General features: G+C 55.0%; 9 protein-coding genes and 1 non-coding gene across 10 annotated transcripts; 5 read left to right on the top strand and 5 right to left on the bottom strand.

Moving 5' to 3' along the window:
* Positions 1-394: 394 nt before the first annotated feature.
* Positions 395-1246, top strand: N656DRAFT_765715 (uncharacterized protein; the record flags this gene model as incomplete). Its single annotated transcript, XM_064813428.1, has 1 exon — positions 395-1246. One exon carries the CDS (start codon positions 395-397, stop codon positions 1244-1246), a length of 852 nt encoding a protein of 283 aa, XP_064674406.1.
* A 159-nt stretch (positions 1247-1405) lies between these two features.
* N656DRAFT_277493 (uncharacterized protein) lies at positions 1406-2974 on the bottom strand. The gene is made up of 2 exons (XM_064809096.1): positions 1518-2974; positions 1406-1467 (listed from the first exon to the last, which is right to left on the bottom strand). The coding sequence occupies exon 1, from the start codon at positions 2830-2832 to the stop codon at positions 1615-1617; it is 1218 nt and encodes a 405-aa protein (XP_064674405.1). The 5' UTR covers positions 2833-2974; the 3' UTR covers positions 1406-1467; positions 1518-1614.
* Positions 2975-3797: 823 nt separating this feature from the next.
* N656DRAFT_834585 (ribosomal protein S8-like protein) lies at positions 3798-4999 on the top strand. Its single transcript, XM_064818724.1, has 2 exons — positions 3798-3907; positions 3981-4999. The coding sequence occupies exon 2, from the start codon at positions 4151-4153 to the stop codon at positions 4634-4636; it is 486 nt and encodes a 161-aa protein (XP_064674404.1). The 5' UTR covers positions 3798-3907; positions 3981-4150; the 3' UTR covers positions 4637-4999.
* Positions 4918-7391, bottom strand: N656DRAFT_277490 (uncharacterized protein). The gene is made up of 2 exons (XM_064809095.1): positions 7015-7391; positions 4918-6909 (listed from the first exon to the last, which is right to left on the bottom strand). Exons 1-2 carry the CDS (start codon positions 7103-7105, stop codon positions 5219-5221), a joined length of 1782 nt encoding a protein of 593 aa, XP_064674403.1. The 5' UTR covers positions 7106-7391; the 3' UTR covers positions 4918-5218.
* A 1234-nt stretch (positions 7392-8625) lies between these two features.
* N656DRAFT_701233 (uncharacterized protein) lies at positions 8626-11658 on the bottom strand (the record flags this gene model as incomplete). The annotated part of the gene is made up of 4 exons (XM_064810928.1): positions 8626-9443; positions 9493-10564; positions 10620-11342; positions 11479-11658. The coding sequence occupies 4 exons, from the start codon at positions 11656-11658 to the stop codon at positions 8626-8628; spliced, it is 2793 nt and encodes a 930-aa protein (XP_064674402.1).
* A 486-nt stretch (positions 11659-12144) lies between these two features.
* N656DRAFT_775186 (CGI-121-domain-containing protein) lies at positions 12145-13715 on the top strand. Its single transcript, XM_064814405.1, has 2 exons — positions 12145-12877; positions 12959-13715. Exons 1-2 carry the CDS (start codon positions 12602-12604, stop codon positions 13298-13300), a joined length of 618 nt encoding a protein of 205 aa, XP_064674401.1. The 5' UTR covers positions 12145-12601; the 3' UTR covers positions 13301-13715.
* A 111-nt stretch (positions 13716-13826) lies between these two features.
* N656DRAFT_700937 (proline oxidase-like protein) lies at positions 13827-14987 on the bottom strand (the record flags this gene model as incomplete). The annotated part of the gene is made up of 1 exon (XM_064810906.1): positions 13827-14987. The coding sequence occupies one exon, from the start codon at positions 14985-14987 to the stop codon at positions 13827-13829; it is 1161 nt and encodes a 386-aa protein (XP_064674400.1).
* A 1435-nt stretch (positions 14988-16422) lies between these two features.
* On the bottom strand, positions 16423-17111 carry N656DRAFT_702031 (uncharacterized protein; the record flags this gene model as incomplete). Its single annotated transcript, XM_064810989.1, has 2 exons — positions 16423-16598; positions 16661-17111. 2 exons carry the CDS (start codon positions 17109-17111, stop codon positions 16423-16425), a joined length of 627 nt encoding a protein of 208 aa, XP_064674399.1.
* Positions 17112-17637: 526 nt separating this feature from the next.
* N656DRAFT_787082 (uncharacterized protein) lies at positions 17638-18422 on the top strand (the record flags this gene model as incomplete). Its single annotated transcript, XM_064816572.1, has 2 exons — positions 17638-17680; positions 18046-18422. 2 exons carry the CDS (start codon positions 17638-17640, stop codon positions 18420-18422), a joined length of 420 nt encoding a protein of 139 aa, XP_064674398.1.
* A 635-nt stretch (positions 18423-19057) lies between these two features.
* N656DRAFT_t19 lies at positions 19058-19145 on the top strand. Its single transcript has one exon. It is a non-coding gene; the product is annotated as a tRNA-Gln (tRNA).
* The last annotated feature ends 2413 nt before the right edge of the window (positions 19146-21558 follow it).

Raw genomic sequence — 21558 nt, 5'->3', positions numbered from 1 at the left:
AGTAATCGAATGATTCAACTACCGGTACATAACACATTCTCCCTCTATCTCAGGCAACCCAACAAGTCTGGACGTTTGATTCTGTCACAGGTGATCCACAGTGACTCAGTGAATCCACTGAGGGTTAGGGTTATACGAATGATGGTCATCAGAAATTCAACCGACTTTTTTCACTGTTTGCATGCATGAAATCTCATTCATTCCCTCAACACCAACCCAAAATTCGAACCGGCATCACCAACAGAACAACACCCCCGCAGTCCATTCCACACCGCCCAGTCCCCAAAGTTACCGCTCTTCATCAATACGTGACATAACCTGCCTACTCATAATTACTATGCTCCTCCGCAACGCCTCAACCCCTCAAGACCGGGACCCGGATATTTTCCTCACCATGACCTCGCACAATCCCACGCCTGCAAACGCCCAGCCAGACACCACTCCTTCTTTCCCTCACGAACAGCAGTCCCAGATGATCGAAACACTAGACGACGTCTGGGCCGATGACGACGAGGTCTCCTCCAACAACAATCCCAGCACCATCATCACCACCACCCAGCTTCATTCACAACAATGGGCCCAAGCGGCCGCCGTGATAAGCGACATGCCCCGCCTGCGCCAGGCCCACTCAACAGCAGGCTACCGCGACGGCAGCGCGGCGGGGCGGTCCGCGGCGGCGCAGGCCGGGTTTGACGAAGGGTTTGGGCTGGGCGCCACCATCGGGGCGCGCGCGGGCCAGTTGTTGGGGGTGCTCGAGGGCCTGGCCGCCGCCGTTGGGCTGCACGCTCTCTCGTCGTTCTCACAGCCCCAGCACCCGCGCGAATACTGCGCGGAGCCTGAGTCAGAGTCAGCCCGGCTGAGTTCCCTCCTTGCCGAGGCGCGGCGCGAGCTTAGTGTGCAAGGTGTCTTTGCGGCCGAGTACTGGGCTGCGGATGGGAATTGGGCGTATGAGGTCCCCCTTACTCATTCTGGGTTTGATGGGACGGGGACGGACGGGGAGGTGGTGTTTGCGGACGTGGCGGCCGCGCATCCGTTGCTGAAGAAGTGGGGCGCCATTTTGCGTCAGGAGGCGGATCGGTATGGGGTTGATTGGGAGGTGCTGAAAGACGACGACGGCGCTGGGAGGGAAGGAGGAGGCGACGGCGGCGGCGGCGGCGGCGAGTGGGAAGGGGACAGACCGAGGAGAGAGAAAGAGACGAGACTGGCCGCCGTGAAGGCTAAGGGCAAGGAGGCGTTTACTTGGTGAGGATTGATGCATCTCCGGAGGAAGACCTGCTTGGGAAGGGCTTCCCGTACGGTTCTCGCGGATCACTTGAAGCTAGGCCCTTAGGTTCGTCCTTGGTTGATCCGGCCACGGGGATACCCGAAGTGTTCTTGAATGCATTGTTTACGGAGTTACGAGGTACGGAAAACAAATTACCCACAGTAAAGGTTTGCTGTCTTAACTTTTTGCGCTGGTCCCTGGTCCTGGAACGTTAGCCCTCGTCCGCTTACAGACAAAAAAACTTCTCGAGTACTTTTGGCAACCAAGTCTTGGTCAAAATTAGAAACTCCATTGTTCGCCTTGTCTAGTCACAGACGTTCCAGCAAACTCAGAACTGACCACGCAACCCGTTACCCAAATCTCTTCTCGATTCTCTTCAGCATTCCCGTAACCCCTTTCTCCAACTTCCCAGCCCCTTCCTCAAGCTTGCCCTTAACCTCCTGCTTTGGCTTATACTGGCTCTCTGGGACGTAGAACTGCTGGTGCACCGCATATTCACTTGGGCCCTGCCCAGGAGGAGGCGGCACGGCTACCCCGCCAGTTGGAGGGGTCGGCGTGTGCGCAGCTCCAGGCACGTACTGCGCATGTCCCGGGAATGTCCCCGCTCCGTAAGGACTCGCCAGCACCGGACTTGCCAGCGGGCTTGCAAACGCATGGGCTGGCATCGTCGCAGCACGCGCGATGCCCGGGTGGGCAGGCGGGTGCTGCGACAAGCCTCCCGGGTGCCCGCCTAGATAACCAAACCCTTGGGGCGCAAAACCGGGGGACGTGACACTATGCTGAGGCGGCCCTGGGAAGGAAGGAGCGCCGGGGGGATGATGAAGGTTAGGAGGTGGGACGCCCGGGCTAAGGGGACCGACGCCACTGGGCACCAGACCCGGAGAAAAGGGTGTCTGAGCGTCGTTCGCGAGTGTCTGGTGCAGAGGGTTTACGGGGACGTCTTCGGGAGGCGGTGTCTTCTCGCGGTGCCGGACTTGCTCGGGGGCGGGTGGCGCCGCGGGATTGTAAGCTATAGGCGCAAATTGCTGAGGAGGAGGAGGAGGAGGGGGCGTAGGGTTTCCGGTGCCGGCAACTGCTGAGACAGGGGGACCGGGGAAGGTTGGGAGCGCAGTATTGTTGGGCTGCACCGCTGAAGGGGGTGTCGGGACCAAGTCGGGGTCAGAGATGGCAGCCTTTTCGAGCTTCTGCACTACAGAGCTGACATCGGCCGACTGGCGAGGTGGCGGTCCTGGCTCATCCAGCACCTCGCATTGTGCCGGAGGAAGCACACGTCTGATGGCATTGACGAAGTGCACCGCATCTTGAGGAGTCCAGAAGTAGATGTCAAGTGAGTGGAGCTTGTAATGGTACTTGTTCTGATTATGAGGATCATAGGTCGGCAGATGCCACTCGTCATGACCCTCCACGTCGCCCACGGTCAGTGACACAAGGCAAGTGTGCTTGTACGAATACCGCAGGTGAACTCGGTCGAGATCTGAGGCGATCAAGCACGGCCTGTCAGCTCTGCTTGCGTTCGGCGGTTGAGAGAAAAGGCAGCAGCATACAGCCATCAAAAGCATCTTGATCATCCGTACCCGGATTGTTTGCAATCTCTAGGCGGGCACGACCTTGATTTGCATCCTCAAACAAGTAGACGTATGAGCTCTTGTCGAATCTGTGATGGGGTGGCTGGTCTGTCGGTGGCCCGTAAAAATAATGGATGTCCCCGTAGCTTCAGACACAGCTGTCAGTCCAACCCTCCAACCCGCTTCGTATAGCTCGAGGTCCAGAGTCGAGCCATGGCAAACAAACTCACAGTGTGGCCACATTGTCTTCTCCCGGCCTCGCAGCCATCATTGCCTGGGCTCCAAAACTGCGAGATGTTCAGTAGCTAGGACAAGGAAAATGAGGGGAAGCTCCTGGTGACACAGCAGACAGCAGGAGGAGCTGTGGAACGCAGGAGCTGGTAGACGCTGACGCAAGAGGTAGGAAAGGGAAAGCAGGGCTGACTGAAGGGAGACAGCTGGTCTGGCTCTGAGCGCAGTCGCAACTAGGAATACAAGCCGGAGTAGGAGAGTAAAGAAAAGTAGAAACCATCGGGAGAAAGATGATGGTTGCTGAGATGTGAGGGGCACATGCTGGGCGTGAATGCCATTCCTGCCAGGCCCAGGAGCTATGTACATACACTACTAAACCCCTGCTGCATGAGCCCATGGCGTTGCTGGGTTCACCTGCCCCACGCGCAGTCCCTATTCAATGACAGGCTTCTGTCAAATCAGGCTTTCTTCAAAAAGTGGTGATCCCACTCGGGATTGGGCCATTGAGCCGGATTCAAGCGTGAGGAACGGCACGTAACGGGCTTCAGGCCGTGGCGTTTTGGGTGGGATTGAGGTGCACTGAACCCCACCCAGGCGCTTAAAGGTCCGCTGGCCCGTGCGTAATACCTCGCAAGGTGCATGGGTTGGGGGTTGGGCGATGGATCCTTGCAACACATGGGATGCCCCATCGGCCCGCCAAATTTTTTGACTGGAGACGGCAGGTGCCGAACCTCGAACTGCAAAGCCCATTTCGCGACTTTGGCCTTGTGCGAAGGAATCACGACCAAGAAAGCAAAGCCGAGAACGATACCCATCTGGGTGACACAAGCAAACGCCGAGGTCAACAGTAAGTTGCTCTCCCAGCTACAATACTCGTCCAGTTGTAATGCGCTGTCCTTCCACATCTAACAATCACCCAGCAAAACCACCACATACATCCATCCTCCGACTCCAGACCCCGAGCGAATAAAGGGGAAGCCCCTCTTGATCCCTCGAGGCGTTCGCCTTCGACGTCAAACCCCTTTCCGGCCGAACCAACCAACCAAACGACCCAATTCGTACGAGGGAAAACCCAACCAACCCACCCAAGATGGGAATCCTCACCATCACAAACACATGCAGCCACCTGCAGAACGCAACACGCGCCCGGCTAGGCCTCACCTCTGTTCCCAACACCAAATACAACCTGCGCCTGGCGCTTGCCATGCACCGGGCGGGTCTGCTCAGCAGCGTGACACGGGGCGGGCCCAGCCCGCCTCCGACCGAAGCCCTCTCGCTGCTGGAAACCGAGCCCGTGACGTCGGCCAACGTGGCCACGCGCCGGCTGTGGCTGGGGCTCAAGTACTGGAACAACGAGCCCGTGATTCGCAAGGTGCAGCCCATCTCGCGGCCTTCGCGGCTCGTGACGGCCACCGCGCAGGAGCTGGGCCGGGTTGCTAGGGGTTTCCCCGTGGGTTCCATCAAGGGATTGACGCTGGGCGAGACGCTGTTTGTGAGCACCGATCGTGGTGTACTGGAGGTGAGGGAGGCGTTGGAGAGGAAGGTGGGCGGGCTGGTGCTCTGCCGGGTATCATGATGATGATAATGAGCGACGGTCTAGGGAGAAAATAACGTGAACAGGGATGAATGGGCGGAGGGATAAGAAAGTGATTGTTAAGCTGCTGATTGGAGACTGTTGGAAGTGGAGGCTCTGTACGATATGGATTGGCGACAGTCAGTCTGGCAGTTACAAAACGCGATGTTGGTGTATACTGGCGTGGAGTATTGGTATTCACCGAGACGGACAGTCAGCTTCTTATCTTGAGAGGTGGTGCGGTTCCATAGACAGGAGTTATCCGCTAGCTGTATCATATCGTACCACGCGTTTCGCCGCGTGCCTCGTTCAGGTTGTAAAAAACAAAATATACGTCTTGATCTAAGACGCCAGGTGGCCAACTATGTCTACCTACACACCTCCGAGAAACTCCCCATAAACAGTGCCCGTCCACTCCCCATCAGGTATCATAAAACTTGGGAGTTCCTAAACAAACGCTGCACCCTCGTGCTAAAGTGCTGACAGAATAAAAAAACAACTAAGTAGATAGGAATAAGAATAAAAAGGATACAAAGTTGCTGCATAAGTACTTTTTGCTATGCGTTATTCAAACCGACTGTCGCCTCAGTTTGTAACCTCCACCTCTTGGCTGTCTGCAGTCTCAACGGCAGCACCGGCATCGGCAGACGAGGCCTCCATTTTCGCCGGCGAGGCGCCCTCAATTTCCTCGTGATGGCCGTTGGTTGCTGGCTCGGGAGTCAGAGCCAACTCAGGTTCAGGACCCTTTGGCATCAAGCTCGGTGCCAGCTTGCCGGCGGCTTCTGAGGGTTCGGAGAGGGTGCTTCCTTCACCCTTCCCATCGGCATCATCTACTCCCTCAGAGGTCTTGCTTTGCTCTGCAACGGGCGCCATCTCCTCGGATGCGTCTTGCTGGTTAGCTTCACTGGGTAGCGTGACCCCACCGTCGCTGGCCTTCGCAATTTCGACTATTTCGTTAGCGGTAGTGGCATGCTCGGCAGTTGGTGCTATCTGCTGAGCAGGTGAACCGTGCGACTGGGCCGAAGACGGAGCGGTCCTCGTGGGGTTAGATGCAGTCTTCTTCATCGGTTTCACTGCCGCCGTCTTCTTCGTTGCGGGGACTGCCGCTCTCCGGGGTGAAGTTGTTTGAACCTTTTCTGCGACTTTGGACGCAGATGCCTGGGTGGGGCGCATCATGCGAGCGAGAAATCCCTCGTCAACTTCTCTTTCTCTCTTCGTTGGCGGATGGTCTTTTGCGGCTTGTTTGGGCGGTGGCCCCAAGCTTGGCCGTGGTCGGCCTATCGTCGAGTTTTGCCGCTTGAGACCTTTGCTTGCCAGCGGCTTGCACACTACGCCCGCGGTCGAAACGCTCGCTCTGCTTGGTGCCCGTCCATGTGACTCTGCCGCTTGAGTATTGCCGCTCGCACGAGACAAGGACTGACGCGGAGCATTGATTTTGGACCCTGAGGCAGCCGTATGTGTCGTTAGGCTTGGGGGAAGTTTGACAGGTCGGGTCGGGGACTTGGGTCGAGGTTTGACAAAGCCGGTGCCCGATGGAGACGCCACGACTGGTACCTTTTTGGCAGAAGAGGCGGCTGTAGCCTTCGCGCTTGGAGTCGCTCGAGGGGTAATGGTCTTGTCTGACTGCTGCGCCCTCCTTTCGGGTGTCTTCTTGACCGACGGATTTGGCGCTGAAGTCTCCGCAGGGCTCTTCGGCGCCTTGCTAGTCGCAGGCGGTTCTCCTGGTTTGGCTGCCGGCTTGTTCGCCGTCGCAGCGGCGAGAGGTTTCGGAGGGGGCTTCGTTGTGCGCGTGGCCGACTTGGAGCTTTCCTTTTCGACCTTTTCCCCATCTTTCCCGCCACTCGATCCATTCGTAGCTCCCGCCTCGCGCTGCGTCGCCCCCGCGTTTGTGGAAGACAATTCCTCCACTGCCGATTTGCTTGTTACCTGCCTCTTCGCCTCTGCCTCACTAGCGGTTGATGTCCCGGCCTTGGCCATATGTGTTCCCTCAGTGGGTCGAGCTGCATCTTTACTTCCGGAATCTGGTCGCGAGGATTCGGGAATAGGCTGATCCTTGAGATTCGTCTTGGCAGGCGTTTCGCTCATCTTGTCTGGTGTATTGGAGTTCTCGGCCTCGCCGTTGGGTGCTGATGCGTTACTGTCACCGCTGAGCTTACGCGTTGCGGACAGGGAATCCTGGCTCCCTTCACGTTGGAGGCCTATCATTCCGTCTTTCGCTACTGCGATGAAGCTTGTCCGGACTTTCGAGAGAGGCCTTGGGGATTCCGCACCGGCGACTGATTGAAGTGTTAGCGAAGGATACTCAATTCGGATAACCGCTGGCAGGCCCGAGTGAGAAGTGACGCGATGAGACGTTTCAAAGATGAGTGAAAGCAGCTTACCGAATGGGAGTCCTGGTGACCTGCCTCGGTCCGGAGGACTGGTCTCCCCCTTCTGCTCAAACATAGCCCGCAGGTTCTTAACCGCGCTCATGGTTGCAGGTTGCGGGACAATACCCAGGAAGTTGTGGGATTAGGTTCGGTCGGCGACGCAGAAGATGCAGCGGAAGGTGCAACCAGTTCCACGATGTCCCCGTCAAGAGCCCAAACTCGCCAGCAGGTGCCAAAGCGCCCCTTTTTTGGGCTCCAAGGTTCGTCGGACTGTCGGCAGGTGTGCCTATCTAGCTCGCAGCTCCTCCGAGCCAATGGAATCGGCGGAATGGAGCTAAGCAAACTTATTCGTGTCCAGGTATTTCGTATCTACAAAAAAGAATTGGGGATTTGAACGCTTGACGGCGGGTCGTGTCGTGCTGAGTTGATGAAGACAGAGCCGAAAGGGTGCGACGAACGCGGTGCTCGTGGTGCCACCTTATAAAAATGCGTCGTGTCTCAAATTACAAGAGACATTTCGGGGATGGGTTGGATCAGGGGTCGTTGCGGAGCTCCTTTTAGGCGGTTCCGAGAGCTTGTGCAGCCCCCGTCAATGCAGGGTGAGTGGAAATGCATCGCTGCATCGGCACCCGCAGCAGCAAATGGTTCAGCGTTGGAAATCGATAGGTATCCCCATCATCGACTTAGAAAGCGGCTGCTAATAATGGATGTCCACGTTGTCCAGCCAGAACGCCCCCGAGTTAAGTCTCCCCCAACTGAGACGTTAGAAGTCGTTTCTCTTGGCAAGAGAGCTCTTTTGTTCGAAAAGGGGGCCCGCTAATACGTAAGTTGTTTACGAGTGTATCCGCACTCCGTATGTTTCGTATCATCGTATGTAAGTCCTGTACTGTACACTGTAAAATACCTCCTCCTTTCGCCGAATTTTATTGGATGAACTAACTAGAATTGTGGGCCTACGTCCATGTTACTGTACCTCCGTATCGTGTTGTGTCCATCATCTTTGCTACTCTCAAGTAATGACCAGTAATCAACGGCTTCACCGATCACCAAGGCTTAATCACTCAATAGGACGAGGTGAACACTACAAAATTAAAGCTTACTCGGTTATCACTAACATTGAGGGACCATCTCGAGCGACGGCCACATCATAAACTCGCATACCGATGTTGTCTTCCGCTCAATTATGCTCGACCCAAAAGCAACCTTTACCTAGGGATAGCAGTAGTTTCTCGTATAATAAGATGAACCCCAACGCAAACAAGGTGATTACCTAGTTATACTATATACCGTGTCCGAGTCGCCAAGGACATGTAACATCTAGAAAAAAGGGGAACGCCGGGTAGCTCTGAAAAGGCACAACAAGTATAATGTCCTCTTTTGATCCTCAGACTCCAGACCCCAACTCCACCGCTCACCAGTCCCTTTACCAAGTATAGAGAGGCCCGGGCATCAAACCATACAGTCGGATCCGTCGCATAAGTATAAAAGAGGCCCGGGCCTGGAACATGTGTGAAGCCCATCAACATGCAATCTCATGCTGAAAAGAAGGAAAAGAAGCAGTTTTCTCGGGAACACCATCTTTCAGACGGGTGTATGGTGGAAAGAACAAAAGAAAAATTAAGCTTAGGCACCGCTCACAGCGCCACTCCCGTCGAACAACAAGAGCGGCCACTGTCCCGAGTGCGAGTTACCCACATTTCCAACGCCCATGCTTTCCCCCTGACCGATATGGTCGACTACTCCCCCGGCACCGACGGCTCCGGGCCGCCCCGAACCCAGAGTGAGGAGAGCATTGGCGCTGTATCGGTCCTGACTGTCGGCAATCGCAGCTGTCCAGTCATGCCATGGGTTTGCAGACCCGGGATTGTGTGCCATGAGGTGAGGCTGCGACGGCCAGTGATCTTGCCCCTGTCCGGTGACGTGTTGCGTTGCTTGTGAGGCGAAAGCTACAAGAGGATTCTGCGCCGAAGCCGCTTGCTCGCCCGCCGTTGTGACGTTCGGTGCCGTCGCTGCCGTCACGGCTGATGCCGCAGTATAAAGATACTGCGAGTCGCCAGAGGAGTCGCACGCGTTGCTGGCACTCATTCCATTCCCGTTTTGATGTCCATGCGCGCTGAGGCGCCCAGTTGCCTGATCGCTATATCCCATCGCTGGATATGGCGTCGCGGTAGCAGCTCCCCCAGACTCGTAGAAGCTGTTGCCGTTGGCAGTGCCAGTGTTGCGTTGTTCGCTAGCGGCCGAACCCATGCCGCTGGATACAAGAGTGTTACTTGGCTGCGGCTCGGGTTTGACGGACGATTGCTGATACGATGGTGACGGGCGCTTATCGTCAGATGTCTGGCCAGGTTGAGAGCCAGGCTTACGGCCCATGTCTTGCTCAATCCAGCTAATGGTTCGTTCAATAATCGCGCTGATCTCGGCTGCAAGCCTGTTGCCCGTGCCTACATTTTGTCAGTAAGAGCAGCATGACGATCCTCAACCATCACTTACCGAGGAGACGCCCAATTTCCCCAATGATGCTCAGCCACACGCCCATTTCTTCGCGCAGCGTGGCAATCTCGAATGCCGTGGTATCGTATCGTCTTTGCCAGTGTGCCACGAGTGACGTGAAGATGGCGGCAACATACACTGCCAATTGGTACCATGTTGTGTCCAATGACTTCATCTTCAGCAGTGATGCAACCACTTTCAGAAGCTTCCTCGCCGTTTCCTCACTAATCCTCGTATTCTCAGCGCAGAACTTGGCGTCATCAGTCATGCAAACCGAAGGGTGTCTCAGGCATAATGTGAACTCGAGACAGAAGGCTTGCGTGTACAGAGCAAAGATCTGGCTCCCCGGCTGGCACTTTTCCACCTTGAGCTCGTCGGGCATATTGTCCAACAGATTCTGCATCTCCGCTTCCAGTTTCCGAACCACCTGAGTGTACTTGCTGGGGTCCCGCCGCACGCTGTAAATCTTGGAGTACATCTCCATGTACAAGGGCACCGCTTTGAATCCCATCAGGCCCACTTGATAATTGCAATGGCCAATCTGAGAACTGTCTAGGACGCCATCCTCTCCCAGAAGCTCGTCCCTGATGGCAATCGGGAACTCGGTATCGAACTCCTCAACAGAGATCGGCATCGGCCTACCGAGGCGGCCATTCAGGGTGACCATGACGCCCAGTATGGCCCACCATACTCTTTTGCGTACCTCGTTTTCCAGATTTGTCCCGCCTCCAGGTATTTTAACGGCCCTGTGCAGGTTCAGCTCGATGGCCTTCATCAACGCATAGTTGGCGATGGTTGATGAACAGCCAGGTTTGGGGAAATTGCGTGTGTGTGAGACGATCATGGCCAGGGCCTGGACTGAAGTCACGGTTTGCGAGATGGCCAAGTCGAAAAATTTGCTCAAGCTCCAGTGGTAGTGCTTGTTTGACAGCTCATTGAGCTGCGCGTGCTTTTCTGGTTCCTCGCGATTTCTGATGCCATACTGGAAGTAGATCGTAGCAAAGACCATATGGACAATTACCAACTCTGGTACGGACGGTTTGAAGGTTGGATCGTCGTAGATGCGCGTCAACTGCAGATTGTCAGTGGCGGTGCCAGAGCTGACGCCTAGGAGCAGGTCGACTTACAAGTTGGTCAAAGGAAGGCTTGTGGAGGACTGGGAGAAAAGGGGATATCATCAGAAAGTACCATTCAGCGTATGTAAAGGCATCTAGTCTTGAAGGCAGTTCAACATTGCCCATAGCCGGATTAACGTTCAGCGTGGACTGCAAGAAGGCCATGACGGATTTGTTGTACAGCGGCGAGCCAATGGGCGTTCCCGGCGGAGGCTCCTCCATATCCGGAGCATCAAATGACGTTATATCAATGGTGGTCCCAAGAATCGACAGCGTAGTCCCCTTGATAGAACTGAGAGGCGCGCTATCCGAAGACACGCCGAGATAACTGTCCGCAGGCCTGGTTTCAAGCGCCCACGGGTTGTAGTCAGATGAGTGTGCCGGGGTCTTTTGCCGGCCGTTGTTCTTGACCCACACTAGGCCGACCTGATGCCATTGATCCTTCGACGATGGGTCTTGGACGGGGTTCCCCAGGGCGTCGAAGGAGGAGCCGGGAGGGTAGGTGGTGTTGTATCCGGGCCACTGCCAGGGCCTTACCTCAACCCCATTATTCCTGAGCAGCTGCTCGAGCTCACGAATATGCACCAACATAGCACCCTTCTCGCGTTCGAGCTGTTGCAAGTATCCGCGTCGCTCCGTACGTCCCGTGACGCGATCCGTCACGTAGCATTCGAGATTCTGATTGGCGCAGTGTGAACAACCCTCGGGGAGCGCATCGCAGCGAATTTTTCGGACCTGGAAAGCAAAGCAATTGTCAACACCCGAGGCATGGTGTTTCTTCGGGGCGAGAAACGGCCACCCCCAGACAATGGGACGGGCGATTGAAGAAGATAGAGATTGTCCTAGGACTGGCCTGACAGGGTGCACCCACCTTGCATCGATCGCATGCCTGGCCTGTACGCGTATATGATTGCAGCTTGCTTTTAACCACGCTTGAAAAGTCTTCAGGCCCGCGCTCAAGGCGTGCAAGCTTCACCTTGGGCGCCGAGCCCCCGTCGGGCACGACATCGCCGGCGTCGCTGGGTCGTTTCGGTGGGCGGGCTTGAGGCATGATGCTTCGGCGACCGGCAGCTCCCAGCAGCTTGGGGTGATGCTGTGCCGCGCCAACACGGGCGGCGGCGATGCGGCGGGAACAGCCTTCAGGCGTTGCCGCTGCGATGTCCCGATGCACGTTTCGCGCCTCGCGGGAAACCGACCCGTCTCTGTGTGTCGTCGAGTATTGATTGACACTCGACGGCTTTTGCCGTTGACGATGGATGGAAGGGATGGAGAATGCCGGCAGCCCCGGGCTTCAGGGGGTGTGGCATGACCCTGTTGCTAAGGTCGGTTGCTAATTTAATGTTGTCGCGTCCAGAACGTCGGTAATTGCTGCCGGCACAAGCGGGCTAGCGAACAAGGGTAGGGCGCCTTGACGGGGCACCGAATCGGGACACAGTGGGTGCAGTTAGCCTGGGCAATCCACCAACCTTTCACTGCAGCCGACCTTGTAGACTGCTGAAGTTGTCCGGGTTCTCAGAACAAAGATTTACCGTTCGAAATACTGCACTGCTTTGTCATCTTCTGATTTGGAATATTGTGTATGGAACTGGGTAACCTCACGTATACTGCAATACAACAGTACATTGAACGTTCTCTCTCCTTTCTATCCCTGCCTGGATCGCAGGCCTCTTAATGGGCAGGAAGGACCCGAGTGAGCTTGGACGCCCCCACTCTTCTCTCTGCCCCTCAACCCCCGCTCTGCCCACATGATAACGGAGAATGTTGCAATGAATTGCTGCATCGACATCTCTGCAGCAACTGTGAGCATTGCAAGGAAGAAAAAAAGAAAAGGATATACTTTCCTGCTCGCAGATTCAATCTGTATTATCCCAAAACAGCTTAGTCAAGCACACAGAGAGGAACAGCTTAGTTGCTCACTAAGAATTCTCAACTGCTGTCCGATTGCATCTGAGGACTGAAGAGACAAAGGAGCCTTTGGGCAACGTTTGGAGAAAATGGCCCTCGAGAAGCTCCATCCTGAACACATACCAGCAGAGTACCAAGTCTACACAGCCTTCTTCCGCGACGTTAGCAATATCGAGTTCCTCCAGACCCAACTGCTCTCCCGCAACAGCGACTTTGAGTATGCATTCATCGATGCCTCTTCCGTCGTCTCACGGTTGCAACTCCTTGCAGCCGTATGCAACGCCCTCAATGTCCTAGTCAGTGGGACACTACGAACTCCCAACGTGCACTCGGAAATAGTGGTATCGTTGAGCACAAACAACAACGTATGGCTTACCACCCCGGTTACGTCCCCCTTTGGTTTTCCTGGCCCTGATGGCTGACACCATTTGCTCTCTCTGCGGCAGATAGCGGATGCTTACCGGAGATGGGGCATAACACCGGGGAAAACCAAAGACTTGATCGTGGTCAAGGTCGTCTCCCCGCCGGCCGCTAACATGGCTGCCCAGTCACCCCAAATACAGGCACAAACGCAAGACAGCATCTGGGCCCATCTAACAAAACACATCAGCGGCACACCGGCACCCCTGACGGACGCGGAGCTCTCGCGCAGCACAGATTGGGCCAAGGTACGCAAGTATTACAGGCTCAACGGCGTGTCTGCGCTGGAAAAACTGCCTGACGAGGAAGAGCGTCGGAGGCAGATGGAACGGCTTGCTATCATGGGTATGGCCTTGCGTGGGCTATGATGGGGTGAGGTGTTCGCGGCCCTCACCAGGGGCCAAATGAACGTCAAAACTGGTTTATGTCGTGAAGAGTTCGCCGTTCGTGAGTTTGATGGCATGCGATGGCGTGAGTGACCATGCGACTGTTGGGCGAGCAGACATATATATCGGGCTGGCGCATTAGGGGGAATCAACGCCATCTGCGAGACAGGGCTGCACCAGGCATCGCGGGTCTGCATACGGACCGGGGATCACATTTTTAAATCGCCTGTATTGCGTCTCAGAACGCACAGTCTTGGGTACACACTGCAGTCACGCATAGAGGGGACACGAAGAATGCAAGGCATCGATCATGATTCAGTCGAACTGGGCCTCTTCTCCCATGCCTCTATCTATCTAGCCGCGAGCGCTTCGCTACCGCTAATAAAACTCAATGCAGAAAAAAAAAATGCCGTGCCAGAGATGCCATCCCCCCATTGAGACTTCCTCTGCCTTGACTGTAAAAACAAGAAGACGAAGCCAGGTCTTGCGCACACACCATGCCATCACTTCATGATACGATACCAAAGAACCTTTTGACTCTCCTGACCAGCTCCGAGCGCATCGCATCCCGCCCTTCGCGTGTCCGTTGCACAGCGTCGCGGTTCTCTTGGGCCCGGCGCAGCAGGTACTTCATGCATTCGCCCGTCGAGCCCCACACAAGATACTTGTAGGCACGCGGCTTCTCTGCGGCCTCGCGGTTGGAAGTGACCACCAGCTGGCAGCTGAGTTCGTCCGCCATGCCCTGCAGCTGTGCAAACGCCACGTCGGTCAGCGCCGTTTCGCGCTTGGAGGAGGAAACAATCGCCTGCGCCTTGAGCACCGAGTCCCGGTTGTGCGTGGCGAGCACCAAGTTGACATTAGGGAACGAGCTGGATTCGTCCTGTGGTCGCAAGGTCGTGTTCCACTGCCGCCGCAACAGTGCTTCCGCAATACCATCGTACGCCGCGTCCGTGTCGGCCTTGGTGTCGTGAATCAGATGCCGCGGGTCGGAGCCAAGGTAAGCACCGCGGACGAGCTTGACGCCTAGTGTAAACCCGCCGTCGTGGGCAGCGGCGAGATGCCGGCTCAGGGTTGTGGGCGTGGACTTCAGATACGCCTGGTACGTTCCGTAGACCACGGCGCGGTCGGCCGTGTTGAACCTGCGCATAAACTCGAGCGTCCAGGCGTCGATGCCGGGTTGAAGGGCCTGCTGCTCGGCATCAAAGAGCAGGCGCACGCCGCGCGAGGCGGCCAGCCGGCAGATGCCCGAGATAGCTGTCTCCAGGGCCTCGGAGGGCGGCAAGGACCGAGAGAGGGCGTAGAGGGCTTGGCGGCCCGCGCCCGTGAATTTGAGGGCAACAAAGTCGCCGGGCGAAGCGAGGAGCACCGTCTCCATCGTCCCTGTTGCCCACGGGTTGACCTCGGTGCGGACACACTCGTCGGCTTCTGGGCCCGAGTTGCAGGACGCAAGATTCTGGGTTTGGGCCTCCGTGAGGACCACCTCCTTCGCATACCCTAGGATGACCCCCGCAAAACCCACACTTTTGAGCGAGGAGATGGTCCGTCGTACTTCTTCCGCATTCTCGCCGGCGCAGAACTGGGCATAGAAAGTCCGTTTTAAGACGTACCGTAGGAGCGGGTTTTTGTCCGGGTTGAGGGCCGGATTGGTGGTGTTGGCTAGAACTGACATAATGGCCAGTGATGGTGGGAGCAGGAGAGGCGAGGATGAGATGGTTGTCGTCATTAGGGAACGGAGGATGTTGGTCAGCGGCAGGATTGCGAGCGGTGCCGACTCATCCTTTCTAGATGTCTGTTCATCTGCGCCGGTCGCTGCTGGGAGGTCAACCGCCCCGGGTAATGTGAGGTTGCCAGACGGTGAAGATTGGTTGGAGGATGAATGGAGAGCCCGACTTGATGCCTTCCTCGCCCTAATCCGGGAGACAAGGCGTGGATATGACGGAAAGGTATGAGAAGCGGAGGCGAGGTAGATCGCAGTAGAGGCAGTCGAAGCGACTGGCCTCCCTCTCGTCATCCTGAACGCCGGAAGTAGGCAGGGTAACGGTCCTGGGGGCGATGGCGCCATGGCAATCACGCAGCACCGCGCAAGTTCTTTTAGTTGCTGGAGGAAGGTTTGGAGTAGGTGAGCGAATGTCAGGCGCGGAAGGACAATGGATTAAGAGCAGATGATAAGAGGTATTCTGAATTGAAGATCAGATCGAAGGCCCACAAGGTTTCATGGTGTTGGGTGTTGGGCAATGGCCCTCAACTCAATCAATTGACGCCTGCACACTCCCCAATATTATAGCACGACGACCATCTGCTTCCACGGCCATTGTGCCCCGGTATCGCAACCTGCCATGGACTGGAACGTGGGCAAGCCCACCAATCCACGCGATTTGGCGGCAGGAGCTGATTTGCCATGGAGCGTTCGGATTGCCCTTTGTCGAGGCCGGTTGATGCAAGCGATGATGTTATCGCTGCTTCTCTTATCAAACCTGCAGTGGGAACTCTGCAAAGGCCGCAGGTAGCCGCGAGGGTGGGGAACGAGCTGCCAGCCGGCATCGCAAATGCAGCCCCACGACAGCACTCAGAAGCTAATAGAAAGCAGCAAAGCGGGGCCTGCCAAGCGCCTGGTGCAGCACAAGTGCGGGTTCTGGGAGTTTCTGGTGAAGCTTGTTCGGCTCAATGCCGCGGCGTATGCCACTGGCGTCAGGATTCTGGAGAATTGGCCACTGCGATTCGCGGCCGACCCTCGTCAAAACGAACCCATCGCCGGCTTAAAAATACCGAGCAATTTTTGACGACCCTTGAGCAACGCAAACTGCCTTTCGCAGTGTAGGATCTAGCGGGGACATCGAACGGTTGATGTCGGCGCTGGACCCTTGATTGACATACGAGCATGGTCACACGGACAGCCATGGCTCCCCTTGCGAAGCGCTGTCCGTCGTCCATGTCCTCCATGGCCTGGCCAACCCCGATTCCCGTCTCGAGGGCCCGGCAGAGATGGAAGCCGATTTTGGCGCCTGGAGCGGTGCGTCCTAACCCGCCCTGGGCCGCATGATTTGCTCCAGCAAGGTGCATAAAGAGCGAATAAAACCGCACCGAATTGTTACTTGCGAGTCATCCTACTGCTGTGCCGGCTGCTCCCGTTGTCCCGAACCTAATTGGCGTTTAATCCAATCGACATAGCGGATTCGCCGACCTCTCGCCACGCCAAGGAGGTCTTGAAGCCCTCCATAGACGAGTCCAGCAACGACAGCCGCCTTGGTGGTTCTGGCAGTCATGGGCAACGAGAAACGATCTGCGGCCGCGTTAGCAACAGCCCCGGATCTCCTGCAAGCCTACCGCTTAGGGGGGCCGTACTCCAACAGCTGAATGCTCCTGCAACCGCGACGCAAGATGTGACGGTGTTGAGGAGGTCCGCTGTACCGCGATACGAGTCGAACATCTGCTCTATCGCGAATGTTGCCGTGCTCCAAAAACATATCTTGAGGCCCATCTTGAACCCTTCCCGGACTCCGCCGTAAGCAACCTGGTAATTTTTACTCTTGTGGTACAGAAACCATCCGGTCGTAGTGGTAGGCAGCTTGTGTGCATGCTCGGCTCGAAATCGCAACCCAGCCGATTTTCCTCCCTTGGCCGTTCCCAAGGTAAACCCGGCGAGGAAGGACAGCCCAGAGGCCATGGGAATTCTAAGGCCGGGCGGCATCGAGAGACGACAGTTGCGATAATAGAGCTCCATCTCTTCCTTTGTACGTAGGTGCCCCAGGTCGGGGGGAATGCCCGGGGGTGTCTTGTCCTCGGCCGTAGCCATGGCTTTTTCTCTGGTGGCGCAACTCCGCGCAGACGCAGGTTGTAGAAGTAGTGGAATCCCTGGCGTAGGCAAACCGCGCGGAAGAGATCGACGAAGAGAATAGCAGAATGCTTGTTAGCGTGGTATTCTCCCAATCTCCTCTTGCATCAGCATGCGGCGAATGCGGCTGATGACGGGACTCGGGAGCTCAAAAAAGAGTCCGGTTGAAGGGATGGTCCAAGCTCCAAGCTCCGAGATGCTCACTAGGGATGGGAAATTTCAAGGAGGGCCTTGAATTTTATTTCACAGCTGGCCGTGAAATTAAGTTGAAATTTCACAATTTCAGGGCAAATCAAATTGGGAAGGCGGTAAGGCTCCGGGTTAGGGTTATACACAGGCACTCTTGCCCAACAACACTCTTTCCAATGCTCCTCGGGCTCTCTTAGTCTCCCAGACCCCTATTAAGAGTGGCTAATTCAAGGCCCTACCCTACTGTCTGAAGATTTGAAATTTCAAGGCCTAGATTGAATTTCAATTTCAAGCAAAAATGGCTGAAATTCGGAAATTTGAAATTTCATTTCCCCTCACTAGTGCTCACCACCTTGGCCCCACAGCTCGCTAAAATAAGCTCGGCCAATGCAAGCCATCTCCGCCTTGGCAGGGACCCTTCTGTCAACACCACACCTAGTACACCTAGCAAACGCAGGACGTTGCCTTGTACATGAATTCTCAGAGAAACTAAATCTAGTGTAACTAGGTTCTTCCCGTCAGTTCTCGAGCTTCCCCTAGCCGGAATCATGGTATGCTTGAGTCCACTCTTGATCGCACATTCCGTCCACACATCTCGTCCAGTCGCACAACAAATTGCTCCTCATATGTTTTCCCTTCGCGCTGACCAAATCTCTTCTACAGCCTCGGAACACGCACAACCCCGTCGACGACCCCGCGATTACAGTACGCTTGAAGCACGGTATCCACACAATTTTCCTGTTTGCAATGCCCGACTGGACCTTTTCGCGACTCACCGCCGAGCTTCTATTTATCCTCCAAGACCGCTACCCGGACGGCCTGACCACCTCGATCTCTCGAGCCATCACGACATCGGTTCCAGCCAGCGGGGATGATGTCAAGGTCGTTTATGCGCGTCCCAAAAACCCCAACGACTTGTCTGAGGGATGGAAGAATCTAAATGCTCAGCCTACGGACACGATAGCTGAGAAAGGACTCAAGGAGAACTGCGCTGTGGCTTTCGCGCTGTTGGACCCCGAGGCGGATGTTGAGGATGTTGAGTTTCTCGTCGAGCTTCCCATGCAAGATTACGATGAGGCATGAGAGCTTCGCACGGCATCGAGCATGAGGGTAACAAGGGAATATGCGCTGGGATTAGGTCTAGTGTCAGGGCCACACGACCAGCCCCAAACAACTCTATGCAAATGTGCGCCCAGAATACGTACGCCGGTTGCTGGATATTGCTGGAAACTGATCGGTGAGCTCAACAGCAATTCCGCCATTCAAAACCGAATGAGCAGTTCCAAGCTGACGGTGAGCCAGTGCAAACTAGCCTCTTGTCATTGTGAGAACTTGGGCGGTACGTCACACGTGGCCCTTATCCGAGACGGACTGGAAATATCCCCTGCCCTCCATTATAGCGAGCTGAATGAGCGAGAGAACATTTCCCTAGATACGGCCTGTCATATACAAGGTCATGTTTCGCCTGGTGCGATGGCTTATGCTTGCCACCTACCGGCTGGACATGAGAACCCGGGCCCTCGAATTGGCCCATAGAAAGGCTTGGATTGTTCCTGCAGAAGTAGTCTAAAGGATTTCATTGGGAGCATGTGCAGCATGGAGTAGGAGTTCCATTTGTTCCTAGACTGCTAGGGTTGCCTTTGCATTCACTGTCGGTAGGACCGCGATGTAAAGATGCACGCAGTGCCACGATATTCCCAGACAGCTCAGCTTTGCTCGGTTGTGTAGTGTAGCGGTTAGCACTTTGGATTTTGAAGAGATCAGTCTCTCATTCCAACAACCCCGGTTCGAACCCGGGCACGACCTTATTTTTGTCTTCCTTGAACGAGGTCTTTGTGAAGGTGGCTTTCTAGGTCTTTGTAGCCAAGGAGCGACTCAGGCCATGGATATGTATATTATCTGCAACGAAAGGGGTTGAGTATATTACCAGCATGAGATGATTGAAAACGACTCGGAACATCTCATGTATTGGTTGGCATCATGGGCATATGTGGGGAGAGGACTGTTGAATTCACAATATTCTCGCTTCGTACCTGACTCATCCCAATCGACCTGGATTATCGTTTTGCTCTTGCTACAGATACCTACATAGGGAAAACACATGGGCAATTTTGTTTGCATGACAGGGTCCAGGCTCCTTTGGAACATAGTACTAGTTCAAAGGTAAGCTGAGAAAAACTATCGGTCAACAATTGCTATCAATCTGTTTCAGCTAGTCCAGGACCCTATAGATGAGGACTCAAAACTATATGCCAAGTTTCCAACAGATACTATCCAGCTATAATACTTCAAATTATTATTGAGATATGTCCTGGGGTCGGAAGCCGGAAACCTCAGCTAGTATCGATCTTGCTCGGACTCGACAATGATACAATCTCATCTGCATTTCTACCTACTTCCCTAGGTACCTGAGCATATTTGCTTCCTCGTTTGGGTCCCTGCGTTGGAGCTTAGCACTTACTACAAGCACAGTTTTTACATGACTGAACTGACCCGATTCGTCTTGCTTTTCCGAGTCCTCTTGACTTTCTCTCTCAGACTCTCTGTGTCTCAGTTCTTTCCCCAAGCCACGAGAGCACCTAGGCATTGCAGCTTGAAAGGGGTTTTGTCTTCTTGAATCATTATGTCCGACTCGGAGCCGATCAGTACTGAGGCTCCGAGCCACTATATCTAAATTTCCGGAAACAGCCTGGGAAGCGGCCTGCGGACAGCCTTGGATGTCACGACAAGTTACCTGATCTTGAGGCTTGAGGCGCCAGGCAGCACAGCGGTTGTGCTGGAGCCAGCGAGACTCTGTCTGGCCAAAGGCCCAAAGTACACACTTGCAGCCAGGGTCGAACAAACCAACAGTGACATAGCAAAAGAAAGGTATCACATGTAGTCGTGTAGTAACTTGATTGGAACTTAGCTCAGGCCTCAGGACCGGAGCGTTCTTGGTGAATCCGATCACCTGTGTCAACCCGATCACCTGTGTTAACGGGCGTGAGACCGTTAATATCCTAATATTACATTGGTAAGGTACCTTAAATATTGTGGTAGGCAGCGAACGTTACCATTCTAGGGGCTGCTATCACGGGTACCAGACGATGCAGTGGCATGCCATATGTAGCCCGGGGCCGGTAGCCAAGGTTCATTTGCCTGGGAGCTCAAGCTTCATTGGGATTTTGCCTCCCAGGTCGCTTAGATGCAACCTTGGGGCGGTGTTGGAGGATCGTCTTCAGATACAGGACCCAGCCTCGACCCAGCCGCCAGCATCTCAAGTGGGTGCAGTGCAGATGCAGGCAGCTTGAGGATGGGGGAACGTCAACCGTGTCATTCGCACGTGCCAATCTACAGCAGTATTGATAAGTGGTAGTAGCAACATTGAACTCAATTCGAACCCCTGTTATCCTAGGTACCTTACTCAAGAAGAATGCATTGCCGGGGTCAGACATGGCTGATGGCCGTCACAGTTGTGATTGTCGTGCTTGTCCCTGGTAAGCGGTAAGAACTAAGAACTTAAGAAGCACCGATTCCCCTCAAGCCCACCTAGCATCGAGGTCATGCCGAAGGCCGCCATTCCTATGTAGTTCCCAACAGACATGTAAGAGTAGGATATTTTAAGTTTTGGTGCGAGAACACCAAGCAAAAGCGAGGAGCACCCCCATCTGGTCCCATGTCCGCGCAGTTTAGACGGCACCGGCCTTCCGGGTTCAGTTATGGGAGGAACTGACTAAGGTACGAGACGGCCTCGTTATGAGATCTTATCTTTATTGCCTTCAGTTGAAACCTGCAACTTGAACTTTGCCCATGCCGTATCCATGGGACCTGAATGGACCAGCAGTGACAAGTACATACATACCGCATATACTCATAGGAAACCCATTTACGCTAGAATCGACGCTACTGCAGCCAGGCCTCGCTTCCACTGTCGCTCTCTGACAACCGTTCAACGACAACCAACCAAAGTCCGCCTATGACCACTTTTGATCGCCGTTCTCGAGATTTTTGCTGAGAGCCAAGGAGAGCTCGAGCGAGCAGTCGAAAAATCATCCCTTTGACCGTGGAATGAGCCTATTTCTTAGCAAAACGCGAAAAAACACGAAACTGGCCAATGGATAAGCTTTCCAGCCGCCAAGCCAGAAAACAGTACATTTCGCTACTTCGTTGGCCAGGCCATCCAGAGCTTACAGAAACCAAGCCATATCTTCAGTCAGGTCAAAGGAGCCTATATACATCA

Source organism: Canariomyces notabilis (genome assembly GCF_033297395.1).
Source record: "Canariomyces notabilis strain CBS 508.74 unplaced genomic scaffold N656scaffold_2, whole genome shotgun sequence".
Taxonomy (NCBI): domain Eukaryota; kingdom Fungi; phylum Ascomycota; class Sordariomycetes; order Sordariales; family Chaetomiaceae; genus Canariomyces; species Canariomyces notabilis.
Note: the sequence above shows the minus strand (reverse complement) of the source record. Positions and strands in the feature narration are given on the sequence as shown.

Excerpts from the sequence above, each read along its gene's own strand:
- N656DRAFT_277493 (XM_064809096.1), bottom strand. The coding sequence starts at position 2,832 with ATGATCAAGATGCTTTTGATGGCTGTATGCTGCTGCCTTTTCTCTCAA.
- N656DRAFT_834585 (XM_064818724.1), top strand. The coding sequence starts at position 4,151 with ATGGGAATCCTCACCATCACAAACACATGCAGCCACCTGCAGAACGCA.
- N656DRAFT_277490 (XM_064809095.1), bottom strand. The coding sequence starts at position 7,105 with ATGAGCGCGGTTAAGAACCTGCGGGCTATGTTTGAGCAGAAGGGGGAG. Across the intron at positions 6,910-7,014 it reads GTCACCAGGACTCCCATTCG|TCGCCGGTGCGGAATCCCCA; the intron begins GTAAGCTGCTTT and ends CACTTCAATCAG.
- N656DRAFT_775186 (XM_064814405.1), top strand. The coding sequence starts at position 12,602 with ATGGCCCTCGAGAAGCTCCATCCTGAACACATACCAGCAGAGTACCAA. Across the intron at positions 12,878-12,958 it reads CGTTGAGCACAAACAACAAC|ATAGCGGATGCTTACCGGAG; the intron begins GTATGGCTTACC and ends TCTCTGCGGCAG.